At 37.2% G+C, this 18,348-nt stretch overlaps 1 protein-coding gene across 4 annotated transcripts in view; it reads left to right on the top strand.

Annotated features, from left to right (window-relative positions):
• LOC119794729 (probable phospholipid-transporting ATPase IH) overlaps nucleotides 1-18,348 on the top strand; it is a 52,497-nt gene that overhangs the window by 10,710 nt on the left and 23,439 nt on the right. For all 4 annotated transcript variants that reach the window (XM_038302395.1, XM_038302394.1, XM_038302397.1 and 1 more), the window contains exons 2-5: nucleotides 12,644-12,766; nucleotides 12,974-13,063; nucleotides 15,377-15,457; nucleotides 15,961-16,068. In XM_038302395.1, the coding sequence (XP_038158323.1) occupies nucleotides 12,644-12,766; nucleotides 12,974-13,063; nucleotides 15,377-15,457; nucleotides 15,961-16,068 (402 nt within the window). The remainder of the gene's footprint in view (nucleotides 1-12,643; nucleotides 12,767-12,973; nucleotides 13,064-15,376; nucleotides 15,458-15,960; nucleotides 16,069-18,348) is intronic.

Raw genomic sequence — 18,348 nt, 5'->3', positions numbered from 1 at the left:
GAATTAGCACTGTAGACACATCTATTATTCTATCGTCCATACAACATATATATCGCCCAGCCTTACTTGATCCACACAGAAACATTGAAATAAAAACACAAAAAAAAACCTTCAAGATATCCCTAAGGCTCTGAAACACGGATCTAATGTCACTACATTAAAGACAAAAGAGATGACTTCAGAAATGAACAGCAAACTCTAGGCCTGCTATGAGAGAAAATAAGAATGAAGATTTGTAGCCTGCTTGTTTGAGACTTATTTTTTGGATGTTAGATTATTCCAGGGTTCTAGTGAGTACATTATTAGTTGTCAATCAAGTGTCAAGTTTCAATTATGGTTAATACCAAAATATTTTTTTTTTGAACAAATTTAGCTGCTTATTTTGCCCCAAATATGTTAGAAATCTTGCAGAACAATGTCAGTGCTAGGTAAAGACCTTATTTTGATACATGTAGTTATAAGCGTGTGATGTTGTTTAGGTGTGTATATCAAGGTTTAGCGTTTCCCCTAGCTTAATCCAATGAGGCCGCCCCCCCCCGCCAAAGAGTCTGCCTGCCCATGCGCTTCATGTTCTATCACCGACTCAGACTTGCATTAAGTCAGGTGTGCTTGCATGCATGTGAACACGTATATACTCCTACCTGCAGACACAGAGTGCAACATTTGTAGGCAGGGGATGATTGGCCATAGGGATGAATCGGAAGGATTCCTTTACCAACTAGTCTATCAACCCAAATTGGCCAATAAGTGAAAGAGCATTGCTACTGCGTTAGTGTGCAGCTATCCTTTGATCAGTTTTTACTGTTTGTATTTTTCGTTATTCGATGAATTAATGTTATTATCGCGTCTTGCAAAACACAGTATGCCCAGCCCTTAGGTATAAATATAAGCATAAGAGCGTGGGACAGTGGGAATTATATACTCAAATAACTTGGATAGACAAGTTTCCTATTTGAAATATATTAAGTTTAATAGCATTTTCATCTCCCCAAGCTTTTTAGCAAACAATTCTTCAGAAAACAAATTTCAGAATTCACAAAGACCTTGCAGTAGGTCCTCTTCTTGGGCTTCAAATGTTAAAGGTATAGTGGAAGATTTTAATGAATTTTTGAAAAGACCCACCCTCTCCACTTTTAAAAGAAATGCACGTGCACAACCCTGTACCCACTCCAGAGAGGGAAAGCCTATTAATGCATCGCTCATACAAGCTTACTTTGAATATGATGATTTGCAACTTCTCCACTATGTCAGACTCACCACCGGTAACTGAAAATCGGGACGAACACATAGGACGGCCTCAAGTTAAAATATCACCAGAATGATTAACAATTACGAGGACAGCTTATTTTGATGAACCATCTGGAAAAAGAACATCCTTCACTATACCTTTAATGACTATGTTAGATTTATAGATGTTGAGTCAAATGTATGCAGGCTTCCTAATTGAATTTGATCAATATTGTATTGTGACAAACTTGGAGATAACTGCAAAGACTTTCTTGTCATCCAAACAACTCAACACTGTATTGTATCATGATAGAGCTGCTGATTTACACTCCTGGTAAGCTGGTTTGCTCTTCTTTTTTTAACTCACAATCATATCTGAGTGAAGTGTTGTACCATCTGAGAATTGGCTAGCTGATACACTTTTATTATTTGATCATTTTCAGATTTGTCTCTCTGGAGTAAAAAAGGAATTGGCCTTAATTTGCTGTGATTCATTTTATATGAAGTGTCCTTTCATTCAAAACAGCTGGGTCAGTAAGCAGCTGGAAGAGATTGACTTCACTTTTACGTTCACCTGTAAAATGTGCCAAAAACGTTTCCCGGTTTTGTCTGCTTGTTAGTAACAGGGGGTCCGTGTATCTGCGATGTATGTCTCATTCTCTTCAATACCCCACTCTTGTGTGGTATTAATAGCGATGCTGTGATGCCTCTGACTGGTGCAAACTGTCAGAGCTGTATGAGGTCATGATCTGTATATGAAAATGCTGGTGAGCGTCACTGTAGGTTATGATGAATTGTTTTCACTTTGACCCCTAGTTTCTGTTCTGTTTCTTTCAAACTATATGATCTCTAAATGAAATATACTCGTGCTTTCACAGCTGATGAAAAAAAAAGAAAAGTAGGAAAATAAAAAGGCTACGTTGCCGTTTACCGCTGTTACAGGAAAACTATTTCTGTCTGGTGCGCCCCGCGGTGAAGGGGTGCTGCTGGAGAGATAGCAACCGCCGGTGACAAAATAACCGTTTGAGCTTACCCCACCACGCTGCGACATTGTCATGAAATAAGGTCTTCTTACTAAAATGTAGGTGGTCTAGGGGTATGTGAAATTTCCTAAAGGTCCAAAGAGACTTTTTTTATTTTGAGAATGGGTTTCAATGCCATATTGGTGTTTTGACGTCAAGAGCAGTCAAAGTGAGAGCTCTTTTGGTATGCAGATTACGGTGGCAGGGGAAAAAGGAGTGAGCAGAGGGAGTGAAGAGGAGAAGTAGCACAGCTGGATTAAAGAGTTATGTAACTGTTGGATCACAGCGAGTCAAGTGAGGGAGAAAGCCGAGACATTATCTGAATACAAATGTTGACATTAAGGAACATAGTCTCACATTCAGCCTTCAAATTTTGTCCCAGGTATTTTGTCAGCCGATCATTAGGCTTTTGGTGTCTTTTCTCCTTGCTTGGAGCACAGCTTTATCATAGCACTATATCGAATGTCCTATATTATGCTTTTGTAAGCCTTTCAAAGTAACCTATAGGCCTTATTTGTCATGAAATACTTTCTTCCAAATGTAAAGAAAAACCCTCTCTTTAATAGTAAGTTAAATGGCGGCTTATCAATTAATCATTAATCGATTAATTGATAAGCCACCATTTTCGTTAAAAAACTGAATTTTCTCTTGCATCAAGATGATCTTTCCAGTAATATCATGGGCCAAATATGTTTTAAAATATGCCGAATTGAAATAGTGGTACATATATTTTAACTATTTATTGTGGCAGTTGTTTTATATACTGACTGAATAAACAACAAAATTCCTTACACCTTAAGTAAGTGATATTTATAAGGTATATCAAAACTGGATGCTGTTAGATTACTAAATAAAGTGAATTAATTAAAGTAAATGAATTATAATGTGTAAAGTGAATGATTTTCAGTGTACAGAGATACAAAATTGTTATTTAAAAACAGTTTGTTTCATGATGGTAATTGTAATGTAGCTTTCTGTTTTTAATGTAATCCAGCATTCAGTGCCTGGAGGGACTTGGTGCTGTTAGCAGGACCTTTAAACCGGTGGTTCTGGTTGCTCTCAGAGGAATGTTCAAACTTGGCTCTATGCATTAACTTTGCATTAGCACGCAAAAAGCCTTCCCCATCTACTGTGCTAATTGCTAACATATCTTTTTCTAGCATGTTACATTACATTTCGCGTAAGGCTCTCCACTTTTCATTATAAGCACAGCAGAGAAGTTATGCTGCTCTGTCATGCAGCACAGCTAAATGGCTGCTAGTTAGATGATAACTTAAGTTTTCTGACTATTTTTAACAACAGAGGCGCATAAAGCGCATTCTGCATCCTTGTCATTAATAAACTATGTTAATAATGCCAGACCAGACTCTGAATTGATTTACAAGTGAGGCTCCATTTCAGAATGAACAGCTACGCCCTCTAGTGGACGGTTGTAACACTACAACTCTGAATGAATTTCCGTCTAAGGGGACTTCAGCATTTAATCGAATGGAACACATTTTAATTGAATAACACATTAATCGACAATTAATCGTGAGTTGATTATTTGTCCACATTCCTACCTCGAAGCAAAGCTGCTTTTTCTGAGTGCCAGCCTCTTCAGATGTCAACATATCACACAAGTTCTGAAGGATGAGCAGTCTGAGACCTCTCACAACCAAAAAACAAATATTTAAAACTTAGTTATTAGCTACAAAAGAGAGATTTCTACACTGTGCCTTTTATCTTTCAATTGTCTCTTCTTCTCAGCGTTGAACCACAATCATTGAGTTCTGACTTACATCAACTCTTCCTGACTGCAGAAAGGGGACATTTTGGCCATGGTGTAGTCCAGGGGTATACGAGGGTATACGGCGTATACCTACTTATTTTTCAGTTGGCATTGCATATACCGACTTCTAAATACTACATAATCTGCATTATTAACCAGAATCTGAGAGCCAAATTTATCATCAGAAGATATTGATCATGTTTTTAGGGTTTGAGTCTGTAAACGTCTGCCAATGTGACTGCCTCCACTATAAAAATGGGGTTGCGCTACACAGCAAAAGGGCCCCACGGCACCCTCTACTGGAGTAGCGATGCAGAAGTAACCTATTTCCCCCTAGTGTTTTATGTATAAATGTTTTTTTGTTTTGTTTTTTAATATTAGTTAATAAATGATTGATATATTTTACATTAAGTGGTCAAATTTTTTCCCCCACACCCCTAGCGAGCAGACTGTAACTCAAAATCTGTAGATTTCATGAGTAAAGATTCATGTCTATCTCCCAGTCATATTAGGGGAGATGGGCCTCAAACATTGAAAAGCCCTGGCCTTTCTCACAATGTGAAGGAATCCTTAAAGAAAAAATTTTTGTATGGATTGTGATCCTGGTTAAGGAGTTTTTTATAGTTTTTTATAGATGAGTTTTTCCTTAATCTTTTTTCCATAATAAACACAAAAACCTTACCTCCATACTAACATGATCATTTTGTTTGTTTCATAAAATGATAAAGAAAAATTGTTGATTTCACCTGTTTTTTGTATTGGTAAATCTTAAATGACTTCTGCTATGATTTCTGTTCTTTAGAAGATAGATTTTGTATAATTAAGGGCTGAAAGTAGTTATCGATTATCGTTACCTGGAGTATAGAGACTCTAAAACATGCTTTTAGTTGATAGAGCAACCCACTCAGAGCAGCAATTATATAAAAATTGTAAATAAAAAATATACTTTGCATTTAAGACTAAAAACCCTTTTTGTCAGTCAATATGTTTATCCAGAGTAAAAACATTTAAGTTTGACCTGGTTTAAATTTGAAAACAATATTCTTTAAAGACCCTTTTGCTATCCGATTATTATGGATTATTCGAAAAAAGAATCAACAGATTAATCCATATGCAAAATAATCTTTTGTTGCAGCCCTAGTATAAATATTAACCTGTTTGAGGGGGCATGGGGGGGTCTTTGAAACTGTTGATTTTTCTCTAAGATTCAAACATCACATCAGACCGTTAAAAAATAAATGAAAAGCTCATTTTAAGAACAAAAAATATGACTTAAAATCAGCTTTCCATCCAATTCGCACATAGAAATATGCTCACCCTCTTCTTGTTTGTACCAAAAAAAAATCACCATGTGTAAACCTTTGTAACATTTCAAATGTTTAATTTAACATTTATTCATTCTGTGATAATGAGAGTTCATGCATTTTTTTTAGCCTAACAACACATTTATTCTTATATCACCAAAACAAAAAATAATAATCTTCTGATATATTAACCCTAATATAGTTTATTGGGGTAAACTTATAGCTGATCCTTTATTTATTTATTTATTATTTTTTTATGAATTGTCGGTTCTTTTTTTTCTTTTTACTAGTGCTAATTTTATTGTTTTTTTGTTTTTTTTATTAAAGCTTAAACCAGATATTATTTATTTGAAATGGATTTGGTTTCTGGTTTAAATCTACATCTAACAACAGCTGTTAACATGTTTTCATCCTTATTGAGTGCTTAAACATCTAGTTAGTATTATCTTTAAATAACAGACTGTTGAGATATAGAATCTTAACCTTAAATGGTATATCTCGAATTTAATCTAGACTTCTGAATTCATTATGTACCACAAAGTCATCACTTCAGATAATCCTCAAAAAGTCGGATTTTATCAGGAAAAAACTGCAAGATTTGATCGAATATGGAAGTAACTGTATTAGTTGGTTCCCCAGACCTTGTGGAGACTCGCGAGTTTAGAAAATTAGGTAGTTCTGCTCCAAAATCAAATGTAATTAATTTGCTATATTTTACACGCAAAGTGATGGCTAAATTGATGAGCTAAGATCAAGGGTGGTGCCAAGCCGTCCTGTATAGCCGTTTGTCAATGTTCAAGCATCTTGTGTTAACACGAGGAGTCCATTAAAGCTTAGTTAGAGAGATTTGATCTGTTGGTTAATGAGGGATCTGTGTTCAGCCTGCTGTGCTCTTCTATAGCAGAACTGTGGAGGAAGTCCATGATACGATGGCTTAATCAGGCCAGTTAATGGTGGATATCATAAGCGTCGTTAGACCTATTTAAGGGTGGCTTCAGCCACCCTTTCTTTGGCATTAGCCACCCTATAATTATTTTGCGATTTTAAAAAAAATATATTTTTATTCTGTATTTATTATTTCCTCATATTTTCCCAAAACAAATGCAGTAAAGCACCGAATAAAAGCCATAAAGAAGACAAGTTAATCTAAACAATCATAGGCGTAACTTCCTTAAGGACTGGTGTGGACATGTCCCCACCAATATTTTGTACACGTATTTTGCTTTCGGTGCTGTGTATATCTGATTAAAACCCCATTCATGCCGCTCCTCAGAAAGAAAATAAAAAAAGTTCTCCCCGCTGCTCACCGTCCACAAACCCCGACAAAAAAAACTCAGAAAAAATATTCTGTTGCCTCTCGCTTTCTCCCCATCACCCCCCTCCAACCTCTCCCCATAACATTTGAATTGAAGATATCCGCGGGTGACGGGTCGGGTTCGGTAGTCATCCTAACGGGTTCGGGCGGGTGCGGGTTGGTAAAACTCGACCCATGCAGGTCTCTAAGCTACACTACATTCAGTATCGTTGCCATAGAAACAGACAACAGCGCCAATATATCAGAATTATACTAAAACACACGCAAATAATTTCCCACATAAAAAACAGGACTTTCAGTCCATTACAGTTTTCCGTTTTTAGAGGGTTGTTTATTTTGCGTTTATTAAGTGATGGCTGTGGTATATTAGCTTTCACTGCTATAAGCTTTCGCAGCAGTGATTGATTAATTTAAACACCTGCTCTACTGATGGTCTATCGGAGTTGGTGTTTAGGTTGAACATAAAGAACACCTTTTATTTGAAGCTTCTTGTAGCTACTGTTTTAATCCCGGCTTCACTTAAAACTTTTTCCTGACTTTGATAGTGTTGCCATTCAGTAGCAAGCACTGCGCCCCTTTTTCTTTTATATGTACACGTTCATTTAAGATTTAGCGTGTTAAGTTGACAACTCATGAGCAAGCTGCTTTTTGCAATCTAGCAGGAAGGTAAGGATAGGATCTTGCAGGTGTGACGTCACTCTGCAGGGGGTCCAAAGATAAAAGATTTAAACAATTTTGGCATTGGAATTTCAGATTTAAGGGAGTTAGAAAGTTCACTTAGTAAAAGTGCAAATAATAAATCTGATTACCGATTACTTTTAAGCTGGTTGAACATACTGCGACAGACTGGTGACCTGTCCAGGGTGATCCCACCTCTCACCCAGAACGTGGCTAGAGATATGCACCAGCACCTCCTGATCCCACTGAGGGATAAGGTTAAAGAAAATGGATGGTTTAACATGGTCCGCTCTCCCAGATTCTATCAAATCAGTGTTGATACCCTCAGGGGCGGATTTAGGAAATTTGGGGCCCTAGGCAAAGACAGGCAGGGGGCCCCCTGAGAAGAAAACCCATAAAACAGACCCATTCAACAGATAGAGAAATGTTAATAGAATAGACATCCATTATCTGGATCATTCAATTTGACTGTATGATCTGGTTGAACTGTAAAGTGCCTTGAGATGACATGTGTTGTGAATTTGGCGCTATATAAATAAACAGAATTGAAATTGAATTGAATTGAATTGAATTATCTGTTCTAGGTTTTGTCCCTCTCTTCTTGTCCCTTTTTTCTCTCTATTTATCAGCGTTCTGATGGCATTTTAGCCAAAGGATTTTTAGCAAAAACATAATTAATGTGCACAAATAAGGATTAGTTGTATTAACACATGGAAACAGAGTTTTATGGGGCCCCCAGAACTTGGGGCCCTGGGCAACTGCCTAGTATTGCCTAATGGTAAATCCCCCCCTGGATACCCTGCTGGTGGATGTTCTTGACAGAAAGACGGAGTTGCTTAATCATATTCTGCTTAAGGTCCCATAAGATCTTGTCCGAGTCCTGGTTTAAAAGTAAATTAATTTTAAAACGTGACCCAAAATTGACTGTCAATAAATGTTCTACAAAATTGATATATTTATTTGATTTGTACTGTCTGTTTAGATTTATGTGATATTTTTGGCACAAAATATATAAGTGAATATTGTAACAGTTATGTTTTCAACTGTAAGCATTAAATTGATAAATGTTATTCGCATTTTTTTGGCTTTATCCTTTCCAACAAAAAAAAAAAGGCGTTGCGCAGGTAGCTCCCTTTCCTTATGAGCCGTCCCCACCAACTTTCAACACAAAGTTACACCCTTGTCTTAGACAACGCCTTAGCAGGTGCACTGAAAAAATTCGGCGCGCGCTACGCGCGCGCATTATCTTCTAGGGGCTGAGCCACCCTTGTGTCTTAAACCTAGAGACGCCCCTGGGGATATCATTTATTACATTTATGTGACAGGAAGGAGTTCAGACAAAATAAAGACCAGGCTAGATTTAGAAATACTCAGCTTTTTATAGCTACATCCGTGAATCTTTAAATAGCAGGCTTCCCGTGGCTTTTTCTTTATAAATCCACTGTTCAAACAGCTAAAGAGAGCTATGTCCCAGAACAGCAAGGAAGCTGCAGTAGTGAGATGCTGGACTGTTATCACAGACAACGTGTCACTGCTGATGATTGATAGTGATGTAAAATCAACCCATTTTGGTGATAAAGACAAAGCTCCCATGTCCTGCAGCCAAGCAGGAAGCCAATTTGCCTGATGGAGCCCTGAGGTAGAGAGGGGAACATGGGATGAGGGCTGATCCAGATAAGTGGGAATTAATGACTAAACAACTAAAACCCACAATGCAGTCTCTCTGTCTTTCTCAATCCCTGTCCTGCAGTTCCTCTCTGTCGTGGCGTGACATCCACTGCCAGGAGACGGTGGGAGCAAAGGCAGAGAGCTGTGCAGACAGAAATAGAAGGAGGTGAAGGGAAAAAATTAAGATGTGAATGTTAAGGATAGAAATGTTAAGGCTAAGGAATAATACACATCTTTCAAAAAAAATAAATCCCTTTTTTGCTACCAACATTTTCAAATGTCACATTAAAACAACAACGTTTAGTGTATTTTTGTCAGAATTTTGCTTGTTTGAAATTCTGTTAATTATTGGATAATTGTGCAATCAGGTGAAAATGTTTTTTCTAATTGTTTTAAAAAGGAAATCTGAGAAAAGTAGCGTAGATGTTTATTCAACTCTGCTAGGTCAATACTAGAAATGCTTTACGCTTCAGTTTTTTAAAGCATTTCCTCCAGATTTTAATCATTTCCATTTGACTTTATGCAAAAGAAATAATGACTTAATTTATTGTCATTATGTAAACACAGAGTCCATATAAAACGAAATTTCATTTTGTACAGCTCTCATCATATTTCCATTTCTGAAAGTGCAGCAGTGATCAAATGGTAACAGATTCTTACTTTATGTTTGTACTACTATCTCCTGAGAACTTCAGGCTGTTTGTTTTTCCTGCTAAAATCCAAACAAACCACTTTGACATTTGAAATTAAATACTTATCCAACATGATACTTCCACTGCCATGTTTCATCATGTTGGTGCTGTGTTCCTAGTGTAGCAGTTTTTTTTATTACACAAAACATTTTCCTTTTAATGTTATGTAAAAACACCCTTTTTTTTATATAAAAGAAAATTACTTAATATGTAACTGCATTCCCTACATCAATTGTGTCTAACTGCTAGCTGCCTTCTTATGACTTTCTTTCAAAATTATCTTTTTCCTGCAGTAAAGGCCATATTTGTACAATATATCCTGTAAGACAGCAAACTATCTCCCCTCAAGCTGTAATAAGCTGTTCATAGGTTTAAATATATTTGCAAAATACCATAGAGGCATTTGGTTTGTTGCCTTTCTGGTTTGTTTTTGGGTTGTCCTAATCCTTTTCTTTTCACTCTCATAGTAAACTGTTTTCCTTTAACTGCTCTGGTTTCTTGCTGTGCTCAGCCGTCGGTTTTCATTTCACAGTATCTGCAGGGGTCATGTTGCCGCCACTAATGCTTTGGAGGGGTCTTAACTCGGCTTACAGTGTTGGCTTCATTGCTATTTTTACCTCATAGCAAAGTTCCTGTTGATAAACAGTGGGTAGGTTCAGACCTGTGACTGTGAGCATTTCACCAACTGTTTAACAAAGATGCAGCAGTAGCCTCAAAAGCAACATTCAAAACACACCAAACACAATCAAAATGTAAAGCTTATTTCATTTGGGCTGAGGACATCACTGCACTATTATAAAACAGCATTGCTTAAGATATTTAATGTGTTGATGACAATGCGATATTGATTTTATGTAACTTCATTAAAATCATGCAGCTGTAAATACCTGGTGGTTCTGAGTTATTATGAATCAAACGGGCTTATTTTTAACAAGAATATCCTAAATTTAGTAGTGCCACGGCAGCAATATGATTAGTAGCTTAAAAAAGGAGGGAGAACGCTTTTGGAACTAGCTCAACATTCTGATAGAAATAGATGGAAACACTGATGGTTGTTTCAGCACATCTAGGCCATTTCTCAGTTCACAAGAGTATGGACTAGTGTTCTCGCCAAGTATGTTCTTAAGAAGAACACAGGAAAATATGGACTCGGGGAGAATGTGAGCACCGACATAGATATTGGCATGGTACTTTTGACGTCGCCACACGCTCGGCTCGTCTGGACTTGCATTTCAAATCTTGTTATTAATAGTCTCTAGTTGGGCTGAAAAAATTCATCGGATTAATCGTGATTAATCGGTTATTGAAATAATCGGCAACTAATTTAGTAACTGATTGATCAACTAGGGTTTAGAGACTAAAATGAGCCATTTGGTGGCAGAGCAATCCACCTTGAGCAGCAATTATACAAAAATTTTAAAACAAAATAAATCAAAATTATATAAACATTTTGCATTTAAGATTAAAAAGGTTTTTGTCTGTCAATATACTTTATCCGGAACCCCTTATGTGGACAAATTTTAGTTTCACCTGGTAGAATTTCGCAAAAAGTCTTCTTTGAGGAACCTTTGGGTATCCGATTATTAATCAATTAATAGAACAAAAATATTGACAGCTTAATAAATTTGCAAAATAATTGTTAGTTGCAGCCCTGTAGATAATAATACATTCTTACTTTTTTCATTTTTTGGGGGAATAATAATTAGCGCAGTCAGATGAACACAAATCAAATGTACGTTTTGCCAAATAAAACAAAGAAATCGGCATTAGAGCGAGCGGTAACAGGTTTTCCTCGATAAAATCAGAGTGTCCACAGTCACCGCCCTACTTAAAGCCAATCATGTTGTTTTATTTTCTGCTTTTGTCAAGAGAGTTTTGTCCTAGCTTTATGCGAGCAATAAAAAAAAAATTACTTTATCAGTTAGAGAGATTGTTCTCAGACAGACACATAGATGTCCTTTTAGTCATAGAGTTCCCTTTATGAGTGCTACCATCCATTTCACCCCACAACCCATTAAATACATCGAAACTTTATCCGTCCTTACACTTGCGGCATTACAAACTTCTTTAACAGATATTCAAAAGGACCTGCCACCTATCACTTAAGCACTACTTAATGTATTGTAACATGGAATCAAAATGAGGAGGAACCCCATGAGACGATGCTCAGGTCCTACCTATTAGAACAATCTTTTTATACTTCATCTTCACCAGCCGTCAACGTGATTTTCTTTCTTTCATTTTGGTTTTAAAAAAGCTTCTTTGCACTGCTGTCTTCACTAAAACAGTGGTCGATTAATGATACTTTCTCATCTGCTATAATTCTAATACCTAGTTATACAATTTCAATGTACATGACACAACAGTTGAAGAATTTATGGATTTGATGCTGTGATTGGTAATCGGCGATTGGCAGAAACAGATTTTTGTGATCGGCTCTCTGCTCCCAAAATCCTGACCATGTCTGTTTTTAATGAAAACTTCAACAACTGTACATAACTTTTTCCAACTCATAGTCGTTCTACCGTATACGTCACTCCCATTTTCTCTCTCAGGCAATACGCAATGCTAGAGTCTGCTTGAATGGCAGATTTTTTTTTTAATCAAAAACAATTTTATGTAGGTGCCCTTGAAATTATTACATTGACAATCATATTAATATTTTGGTCTACAAAAAATATTAGAAAATGCCATTATCATGTTGTCCACATTTTAAAAGAACAATTTGCTTTGTGTTTTTTCTGTTAGCATTTCTGGAGTATTTATTGTTAAACATTTATAACTCAGAACGTTTTGCCCCAAGCTTATCCCATTCTGGTATTCTTCTTGGAATGTTACCGTAGCACAATAGTGCTGTATTGCTTAATTGAATGTTATGGTTGGTGTTTGCTGATTTTATTCCCTGGAATATAAATAGTTTTTATCTTTTGCTGTTTTTATCCTTACATTCTCTGTTTTGTCATCAGTGTACAGGAGAGGAGATCTGGGTGGACAGCCGGACAGTTTATATCGGCCATAAAGAACCCCCTCCAGGAGCCGAGGCTTACATCCCTCAGCGTTATCCTGACAACCGCATCGTCTCCTCCAAGGTGAGAGATCTCCGGTCTCGGCTAGTTTACTGTCATGCATCTTTTAAGTTTTTTATACCAGGCAACCGTGTAATATCTTCTGTCACTCTTTCAAAAAAGAGCCCTTTTTTGTCAAGCTCTAGATTTGTTTTCCTTGGAAAGAGGATGTTTGTGTTTTATACTTTGATATATCTCAATATATGCATTTTTTTTCCCATAACTCCACAGTACACCTTTTGGAACTTCATTCCCAAGAACTTGTTTGAGCAGTTCAGAAGAATCGCTAACTTCTACTTCTTGCTCATCTTTTTGGTTCAGGTAAGTTTTCAGTTAAAACAAAAACACTGTCAGCTTTTGTGTTTGTAAATAACTCAAACTAAATCCTCTGAAGTAACTGGAAATGAACTGAGTTGGATTTATTGTCCCTATCAGATTAGTGAGGCTAACTTTATCTTAAAGCTGATAAAAGCAAATCTTAAACTTTGATGCAGATATTTTCTTCCAAAGCAAAAAGCCATACAATGTGATGAGTAGAGCAATGTGAGTTAAGCTAGGCTGGTTGCAAAATGTTGGCTAAAGTCATGCTACAAGGCCCCTATGGCGACTCTCACACCAGGCCTTTGGAACGCTTTTAACTATTCCTGAGTCTGGTATAGATGATCTGAACCCGTGCCGTGTGTTTTCAGCTTTTTGGGAGTTTTGTTGTCAGGCAGAAGATGAGTGAATTACTGCTATTCCCATCCTAACACAAGCAGAAAGAGAGAATCTGATGTAAGAACAGAACAATGGCGTAGAAGGAAGAAGGAAAAACAAAAGCCAGTGCTTAGATCCAAAGATGAAATGTCTTGAAGGGCTATGTAAACCAATGAAGAAAATGTGTGGAAATTTCCTAGAATTTTTAGGACAGATTCTTGCATTTTCAACACATTCCTCTAAAGGCACAATGAATGGAACACCATATTTGCAGGTATGATAAGCTAGATGGGTGCTGAGCATTTAAATTTTTTTTTTCAGGCTCCAAAAGCACACGCTGCGATTGAGAAAGTAAATTTGACGCATGGTTTCCTCGTTACTGTCGCCTCTTAGCACCTGGGTGTCACATATTGAACAGTTCAATGTGAAAATTCCTCTCTTTAAAAAATGTATAATAGGAAGTTACGCAGCTGAAAAAATCTATTTTTGAGCAGGCTTGGCCAGCGCAGGTCTGGATTGAGTTTGCCTCAAGTATGCAAAGGGTGAGTGGTAGCCTTTAGCCTGGGTTATGCTTGATACATATATTCATTAAGGCCTTAAAATCTTATCACCATATTTTGTTGAGCTATCCTGATAACGATACAATTGGCGATAAAAACAATCTTTATTAATACTTTGAAGTTGTTCTTCAATAACAAATGCTACTCTTAAAAAAACCCACAAATTTAAAATGGGCTCCATTTCGATAAGTATGATTAATGTCACTAAACATCCCATAGTAACCCAATTTAATTGTATTCTTCCACAATACAAATGAAAAAAATGATATTTAAAATAAAGTTCATAGTTCACCCATTTTAGAAGCTTTTTAATCATCACTAATTATTATTTATTGTTTAGAAAATAAATCAAATTTGTTAGCATGAGTAAAAATGTATAAATAACGTTAAATAATGCGATTTTCTGCACGGAAATCAGAATTGCAGAACACAACGTTTGCAGCATCTGTAGGACTTTTCTCTGCTGTACCCAATATTATGGTCCACTCAAAGGGGACATGTAGGGCACTGAGCACAAGCTGACGACACAACATGTAGAAGTAGAAAACCTCATAGATTCCAAAATTTTTATTATCTTTATATCTTTGTGTCATTCAAGAGTGAAATTCATTTCTTTCTTGAAGTTCTTAACAAAGTTGATCTTAGTAATATTAATTGGTCAAGTCATAATACGTCTCTAGATTTTTAGATTTGCAAACCTTCACCGGTAGGAGCTATCGTTCATCCACCATGGGGCTTTTTTGTGCTGAGCTGTCCGTGCAGTTTCAAATTTTCCTGGGTACACGATGGCTGGAAATCAGCCTGTGGAAGAGCATTGAAGCCGAAATGACGTAATCTGGCTTCATGAGCATTACCCAGGCATTAGTCTGCACACTCATTAGGTAAACTTCATTAGGCTCCTTCATTGAGTGGGAATAATTATATCATATATGATAAAATGCTATATATCAAAACTGAGTTAATACTGAATTCATTTTCTTTGTTTGCTGCTAGTTTCCATCTCAAAATAATAACTGACTTTATAAACTAGAAAAAGACAGCATTTCCTACATCCACTGCTTCAGGCCATTTGTTTCTAGCAGTCATGTGAAATACTACCCCAATGTTAATGGGTTAAACTGGGCGTGGCGCAGCACACCACATGGATTATTTTTTTCTCAGTCAATCTGAATTCTATTATTTTATAATCTGCTCATTATCAGGGCTAGTTTCACCTTTAGAGGGATGCACTCCAACTAAGCCACAAAGTTTGACAGTCTTTCAGCAACCTTATGAGCTACATCTTCTATCCTCTGCTGTTCATACTTTCCCTCCTCCCCTTTCTATTGTCCCTTCTTCAACCTCCTCCCTTCCTCCCCTTTGTCCTTTTTCTTCACAGCTTATTATCGACACCCCCACCAGCCCAGTCACCAGCGGCCTGCCCCTCTTCTTTGTTATCACTGTCACTGCTATAAAACAGGTAAAAAGAACACAAGCATGTTCTGATCTCTAGAAAATATTGTCCGCACAACTACTGGCCTCAAATAAACACTCTCTCTACCAACCTGCAGCTGCTCTATTTTCTGTATACACACATTCCTCTCCTGGTGAGAGGGCATACTATTGAATAAGTCTGGTGATGTGAAAAACATGATAATGAGTGTTCTATTCTGTTAATCAGTTGAGCGAAGGATTCCGTGGCTCTGGGAGATACATCTCCAAACACGAGAGATGGGGAATTATTAGTGATAGATGAGGCCTTTTTAGCTTTAAAGGACATTTATCTAAGACCCTTAAAATCTAGAAAACAGGTCAGTAAGCAAACAGAACTCAATACTAATGAATTACAGGGTCTAACCCTCCCCCCTCCCTTTTCTCTGCATCCGATGCTCCAACATTTAGTACAAACACCTTTTTTTTTTACTATATGTATATCTTAAAAAAAACTTGTTTGCTGTCTCTTTCTCACTGCCACCCTGTCAGGGCTACGAAGACTGGCTCAGACACAAAGCTGACTGCTCTATAAACGAGTGTCCGGTGGATGTGGTGCAGCAGGGGAATGTGGCGAGGACGCAAAGTCACAAACTACGGGTAAGCATGGCCTCATTAGGCAAGCGCTGCACCTGAGGCCACAAAGCAACACTGCTGCAATGCTGCATTGCTCACTATTTCTAAAACCGTCACTCCCATCGCCACTTTGCTGTCCTCTCTGCAGCTTTCTCGGTCCCCATGCTCTTACTGATCAATTATTGACTGGGAAACTGTTACACTCGGTTCCCTTATTCTCTCAGGGAGGAACATTATTGACGCATATTATAATTGGTACTGTTCTTGTCATTGCTGGCTTATGTTTTCTTGTCATTTTATGAAAAGCAGATCAGATTTTAGTGATGTGGTCTTCTTTCTCATTGGACAGTACCTTGTTCACACCTCTAGATCTTGTAGATCTTATTCCAGCTACAACTTTAATAAGTTTTGTTGGGATTTTCTGTGGCATGACATCAATAAGAAGTGCAGAACGATGAAGGTCAAGAAAAATAAGCTGTGGTTTTCAAAATGTTTAATCTTTCGAAAATCCGAAAAAAAAGTGGCAAGTATAGTTTATCTCTCCGAACAAATAAAAACTTTATGGAATCAGCTATTTCTGCTGTTGTAGCTACTATGATTTGCAAATATTTAGTCAACGCCATTCTGACATATCAAATGCTTTCATCTGAAACACCCCACTGCAGATCTGCTGTATGTTTAAGGTAGCTTTCCCCTAACCAATTATTTTGCACTCTGTCTGGGTCTTTCTTCTCTTTAAAGGAATAGTACACCCAAAACATGATTAGCCTTCATTTTCTACTCACCCCCATGCTGAAAAACACTCTGGAGTACTTTTTTGATATCTCAAATGCATCTGGAGATCTGGGTGGCTTCTTGCTGTCTGCTGACATTCAAATAATGGAGGTCTATGGTGTCCGAGACAGAAAGGTCCATAAAAGTCCACAAAAAACGTGTCAATATTCCTCCATACTGCTCGTCCAATGTATTCCAAGTGTCCTGAGTGGGTAGCATCCAGAATTTACTCGAAACAAAGTCATTTAGAATGTTTTTAGAGCATAAAGAGTAGTGTATAGGATTTCCTGAAAGCGCGCACATGCGCGTTCACGAGCCTACGGAAGCCGGCAGACCAAACCAGATGAAAGTGCGCATTCAGCATCTGCTCTGCCAATAATGCAAGCGTAGAAGAAGAAATGTGCTGTTTACCTGTGCAAAGAAAGAAACAACGAAAGAAAAATGTCTGAGGACTTCAGTGTTGAGGAAGAGCATGAGTTCTTTGCCGAGCTGAATGCGCTGGTTTGGTCTGCCGGCTTCCGTAGGCTCGTGAACGCGCATGTGCGCGCTTTCAGGAAATCCTATACACTACTGTTTATGCTCTAAAAACATTCTAAATGACTTCGTTTCGAGTAAATTCTGGATGCTACCCACTCAGGACACTTGGAATACATTGGACGAGCAGTATGGAGGAATATTGACACGTTTTTTGTGGACTTTTATGGACCTTTCTGCCTCGGGCACTGTAGACCTCCATTATTTGAATGTCAGCAGACAGCAAGAAGCCTCCCAGATCTCCCGATGTATTTGAGATATCAAAGAAGTACTCCAGAGTGTTGTTCAGCATGGGGGTGAGTAGAAAATGAAGGCTAATCATGTTTTGGGTGTACGATTCCTTTAAGCCCGAGCATTTCCTCAGCATCATGCAGTCACCAATGCTAATTGATATTACATGAGACATGACATGAGTGTAAAGGAAAAAACATGCTTTTTACTTGAATACTAACGACATTTATTAATGGTCTCTGAAAGTAACAGTATCAAAAATAATAATAATAAAAAAACAGAGCAGCTATTCTTTAGTATTTAGGATTTGCAAATATCATTTGACATTTAAATTCGTTATTGCAGGATGACCATTATCACTTTTTCACAAAGTGATGTACACAAAATAAATACAATAAAACACATGGGAATGAATAACATACAGTAATAAATATATAAAAGTGTAAAGTCCACCATGCAAAGGCTTTTTTTAAACAACATTAATAAGCATGGAATTCCTGTTTTTTCCAGCTGCTTTTGTGAAACTATTAGCAGACTAAAATCTGCATTTCTTGACCATAATTATGGACTGAAGCCATTCCTAGCCAGGTGTATGCTTCTAAAAATGGTAGTAAAAATTCATGGTCATGCCCATTAACACAAATAAGAACAATTCTTTAAAAACAGGATTTACTGTCCTGTTTCTGTTAATATATCTACATGACAGCTTTTTAACTATGATCTCCCCATTCACACATTATTAGAAACCTTAAAAATATGGTAATT

Source organism: Cyprinodon tularosa, unplaced genomic scaffold, assembly GCF_016077235.1.
Source record: "Cyprinodon tularosa strain WSP-4 unplaced genomic scaffold, ASM1607723v1 ctg49, whole genome shotgun sequence".
NCBI classification, from domain to species: Eukaryota; Metazoa; Chordata; class Actinopteri; order Cyprinodontiformes; family Cyprinodontidae; genus Cyprinodon; species Cyprinodon tularosa.
The sequence above is the reverse complement of the archived record's forward strand: the minus strand, read 5'-3'. Positions and strand labels throughout refer to the sequence as shown.